Source organism: Branchiostoma floridae, chromosome 4, assembly GCF_000003815.2.
Source record: "Branchiostoma floridae strain S238N-H82 chromosome 4, Bfl_VNyyK, whole genome shotgun sequence".
NCBI lineage: Eukaryota > Metazoa > Chordata > Leptocardii > Amphioxiformes > Branchiostomatidae > Branchiostoma > Branchiostoma floridae.
The window spans coordinates 17,060,365-17,065,408 of NC_049982.1; the positions used below are offsets into that span (position 1 = coordinate 17,060,365).

The window sequence follows — 5,044 nt, forward strand, 5'->3', positions numbered from 1 at the left end:
GAACGGAAATATCAAGATGAATTGTGACGAATCCGGAGGACACCTTAGGTATGGGCCTTTGGGGCTTTTAAAGGTTCTAGTGGAGGAAAAGGGGGTACTGATAACGCATTTCGACAGGATTTCGATCAGTCTTTTCCTTCCCCAGATAAAAATGGGGTCGCTGGATACAAGACAAAAAGAGAGTTCTAAGCCTTCAAATCACATATACATTTTGTTGCATTAAACAGTGCGTGGTGCAAGTTTTATGAATATTTTACAATATTGGCGTTCCATCACTACTTTCCTTCCTTGTGACAGGGTATGGCCACTCCACGCCCCGGACGCCCGGGGGACGGGTGTTCTTGATCTTCTACGCCATGTTCGGCATCCCGCTGATGATGACGTGGGTGAGTGACGTCGGCGCTCAGCTGGACGCCGTTCTGCGGTACCTGGTCGGGAAGGTGAAGTCACGGTGCTCCAAGAAGGAGTCAGTAGTCCACAGGTGAACCTGCCAAGACTTCAGAGCTGTATCTGTAGCTTTAGCAAATGATAAGGGAGAACACGTTTTGTGTAGACAATCGCGGTGCAATATTTTTTATTCAGATGCATGAGGTTCATTTTGGATTTATGTTTGTGAATTAAGTCGCGTGCGCTGGACTACAGTTTCAGGGTAGTGGAAAAAGCTTGTTTGACATCATATGAATTTCACAGATAGATTTGCAAAATATATTTATCATCTGGCATGTGCATGTTTTCCCTTCTCGCCAGCGTGCCACCCTGGGTCACCATCTTTCTGCTAGTTGTCTACCTTCTGCTAGATGGCGCTGGGTTATCCAGCTGGGAAAATTGGAGCCTACTGGACAGTATCTACTACTCATACATTACAGTCACGTCAATCGGTAAGGGCTCGTGTAGTGAAAGGTAAAATAATCGTTTTGTGTAGAATGATGAGACGTTCACTCTCTGGTTGCCAGCTCAAGACTGCTCTACAGACACAGGTTCTGGGCGTTATTCGCTCATAATCAGTTACAGTTGTTGCTTTCTGTCTGGCTAAAACACATTCCATCTTTCAGATGCGCTCCAAACAGTTATATAGGAAATATTCGTCTGAATTCGGAAACGTACACTACGATTGTTGAAATTTCAGGATTTGGTGATTTTGTGCCGACCAAACAACTGTACGTGATGTTGGGGCTGCCGTACGTGATGGTCGGGCTGGCGCTGACGTCCATGCTGAACGGGCTCACCGGACAGACGGTACTCTAATCACGTTGCTCTCTGTAGTCATCCATTTTCAAACATGATATAACGACAAGCTATATCTCTGGAAATCACAAAATAAAGGACATCTTAAATCAGTTATGTCACGTTATGCAACGTGATTGTCTGAGAAGGGCTTCAATCTCGTACACGTAATGTGTAGTCATCGATACTTAACTTGCCTGTAGAGGAGGAGAAATCATGATGACGTGTGAACTCTTACAGATCATGCGGCTCAGTGCAAAATTATCCAAGTGCATAGAAATGATGTCAGGAAAGCCGTGTCCGTGCTGCGGGCTGACCAACGCCAAGCCCCTCCGGCCAGAGGACATCGTGCTGGTCAAACGGCTGGCCCTAAGATGGCGTCACCGGTGCCGGGAGTCGGCCGTCAGGCAGAGACAACGGCGCGCACAGCTTCTGCCGGTCACGGTGGTCTGGGACATCAGCGACTCAGACGCGCCGCAGGATTGATTCACAGCACGCCAAGAACATCGCAACGCGCACTGCCACAAAGTTGGATCATGGTTCTAAGTTATGGTACTATAGGAGCAGTTATAGGCCATTGTTAGGTATTGCCTTCTATACTAGCATTGTATGCTTCCATTGTGAATTTCATACAAGAGACATGAAACTTACCATTCCAATCCAAGTGGCTACAAAATACCATATGTAGTAGAGTTGGCCACATTGGCGGAACGAGGTTTTTAGCACCAGTTAAAAGTCATGATGCATCCTATTACATACGCTCGAACCCTATCTGAGTGGTAGTGTACATGTGTTAGGTTACAGTTGACATAGACAAAATTCCTATGGGTTACATACGTACATACATATGAAGTGTCATAGGTATAACACAAGCATTATGTTATGTCTTGGTTGTTTGTCTGTTTGTTAGTTTGTTTGTTTGTTTGTATAAAATCAACGCAATTGTACACAGTTTGTCGTTAGGTTCTTTCCACTTTTTTGTGTCCAGCTGTTTTGTGTCAATAAATCACGTAGGGCACCCACGGCGGTTGCTACTAAAAAATGACTCGTGGTCATACATGTCTATAAAACAATGAACGTATTCCAATTTTGCGTGGTGTTTCAAACAGATTGAGGGGCCTTGTAAGGACTGGCAAGAACTAGGTAGAAGCTATGACAAGACACCAGCTACAATCAAAGTCTTAAGATATTTCACAGATCATCTCGCGATGGTGAATACGTAAGATGATTTGATCAATTATCTCTGATGGCGCAATTTGGGGCAGTAGTCTAGTAGTTTTTATCCACCGGACCTGACCCTTCGGATCTTTGTCTCTGCAAGACAAGAATCATTAAAACGTTTAACTGACAACATCCAGGGCTCTTCTTTTTTCTTCCACAAGCTCCACATTGATAAATTGACAATATGACGTAAATCGCCGACCTGTCTTATAACAATGATAAGAGCTATACCAACTTCCACCAACGGAGCAGGGTTTTAAACTCAATTTTACACCATGAACAAGATATTCCTGAAATGTACGTCTTAAACTGAGGGATATTTGCAAAACAGTTGGCAATACGAAAAGAAAAGAAAGGAAAAGAAAAGAAAAGAAGGACGTTACGTAATGTCACAAAATTTTGGAATAGCCCTTCCCTATCTATTTGTCATTGTTATTGAACCACCATTAATGAGTTTTATGGTCTGTAAAATGTTTGATGACCTAGCCTGATGTAACATGACAACATTTGATACGGTTGACGACACGCTTTGTGTCGGCTCCATTTTTCTCCCATACCAATCAGAGCTGAATTGCGCACTGTACATCAGGTACGGAATGTAATCAGCATATAAATGGGAAGCAGGCAAAAAAGGGGAAGTCACTGGCATATCTTCATGGAATATTTTCTGGTGCCTAGACCATCGGTTTATTCCAGCAGCAACTGGACAAAATTGCGGATCTAGAGGCTAATATGGCCATTCCTAACCAATGTCGTTGAGGACTGGCGTTCGCTCACTACTTGTGGAATCAACAGCTCTGCCTACTGCCTTCGATTTTGGCCTCTCAGCGGAGAATAGAGTCTTCATAACCATTCAAGTGGCGGTCCCTCGCTGTTAATTAAGCAGTCATCGTCAGGTGTTCGAGTTAAAATGTACGGGAGGGAGCGCAACAGCAACAGTGTCAGTACTAGTAACCGTGATATTCGCAGATCATCCCGTGAGGATTTGATCCGACGGGACACGACACCCAAACGACTTCGTGTTCTTCCATTTAAAAATACAGACGAAGTCGAGGAAGAAGGTCAGAATGATACAACAGAAACAGCGGAGAAAGAAACAGGAGGCGAGGGATCGAACCCTGCCTGGTGCAGCTGTAGTGTGCGGAATGCAGCCTTCACCGTGTGGCCTCATCTGAAAATAGTCATCCTCAACGTGGCGTATCTCGGGTTCGGCGCCTGGGTCTTCTGCACATTGGAATGTGAAGGGGTAACTTCATCAATTCAATTCAATATATTTGGACGATATATTACTGGTAGCCATCTTAATCGATGACCACCAAAAAAGCTGCAGCTTTCGTGTAAATTTGGTCAAAGAGAGTCATTTGCTGTACTAACGTCACAATATGCAGCTAACAGTAGTCCTAGTTGTTGAGTTGACAGTATATGATAATACGTAAACTGTTGAAACCATACTCGACCATAAAAGGAATCTGCCAATGTCGGAAAAAATATTGATGGTCAACAATGCTACCCTAAACTTCACTCAGCAGCTAGAATTAATGTATTTACTATTGTATCGTCTGTCACAGTAACATTTAAAAATTGAGGTGCTCTTTCTATTAATATTTTTGTTGAGACGTTATTGTTGTTATTCTCTTGAACACAGCAAAAGGCGAGGCATCCAGACCTGCCGGCCAGCCGCCATCTTGTCCTTGACAGGTTACAGGCCGCGGTGAACAACACCACCAGTTTTGAGAATTGGACAAAAATTGCAGACCTGGAAATGGCGAGACACGAAGAGATGGTTGTTCAGGCACGACAAGAGTTTGTCTGGGGAACCAACGGCTCGTCCCCACCCTACCTGTCGGACCCTTCCCGGGCCGTGTTCTTTGCGGCTGTAGTGGTTACCACAATCGGTAGGGCTCTGCACCTTTTACAGCACCTCCATTAAACGTGTTCACGAAGACAACACCTGGATATTTTGCTCCCTTGATTTTTCGTTTAAGTAAATGACTACTGTCGCTTTGAAGTCGGATTTTCATATATAGAATATCAGAATGTATCAGACCCCCTCCTCATACAGCCAACAATTCTACTTTTTAACCACAGGAGGTGAAACAATGCAAGAAAGTAGAAATTATTTGTACTCGAAATGACTTTAGTCTGTTCTATCGCAGGTATTTTCCAATTGTACATAACTACAATGTTTTTTTTAAATCGCGCTGTTTGTTCTGATCGCACGTACTTGTCAGTCATACATGTGACAACAATGTTTGTGAGCTGAAGTCGCACGTCATAGCTATGATTTGTCTGCCACATGACCTTTATTAACCCCTTTTAAAATGTCAACCAGGCACGCACCTTACTGGAACTTGTAGGAAAATGATGAGTCTATTCAATAAAACATTGGCAGACTGAGGGACGCTTGGTGTTGTCAACATTTCCACCTGTAGAGCATAGACAGGAAAAAGTCTCGGCCAGGAGTCTCGGCCAGGATAAGCTTCCTAGCTTTTACTCATCCATCCATCCACTCATTGCAAAAGGGCTAGACAATTTGCTCCAGAGATTAAAGAAATTGCTGCCATTAAAGCGGTCCCGCCATAGATGGATGGTGTCATGG

General features: G+C 43.9%; 2 protein-coding genes across 2 annotated transcripts in view; both read left to right on the forward strand.

The window, feature by feature from the left end:
- Window positions 1-308: 308 nt before the first annotated feature.
- Window positions 309-2,926, forward strand: LOC118414355 (TWiK family of potassium channels protein 7-like). Its single transcript, XM_035818367.1, has 4 exons — window positions 309-481; window positions 748-878; window positions 1,127-1,236; window positions 1,465-2,926. The coding sequence occupies exons 1-4, from the start codon at window positions 357-359 to the stop codon at window positions 1,708-1,710; spliced, it is 612 nt and encodes a 203-aa protein (XP_035674260.1). The 5' UTR covers window positions 309-356; the 3' UTR covers window positions 1,711-2,926.
- Window positions 2,927-3,085: 159 nt separating this feature from the next.
- The window catches only part of LOC118414315 (potassium channel subfamily K member 16-like), a 5,260-nt gene continuing 3,301 nt past the window's right edge, over window positions 3,086-5,044 (forward strand). The window contains exons 1-2 of the mRNA XM_035818284.1: window positions 3,086-3,691; window positions 4,091-4,340. Of these exons, the coding sequence (XP_035674177.1) occupies window positions 3,356-3,691; window positions 4,091-4,340 (586 nt within the window). The 5' untranslated portion in view covers window positions 3,086-3,355. The remainder of the gene's footprint in view (window positions 3,692-4,090; window positions 4,341-5,044) is intronic.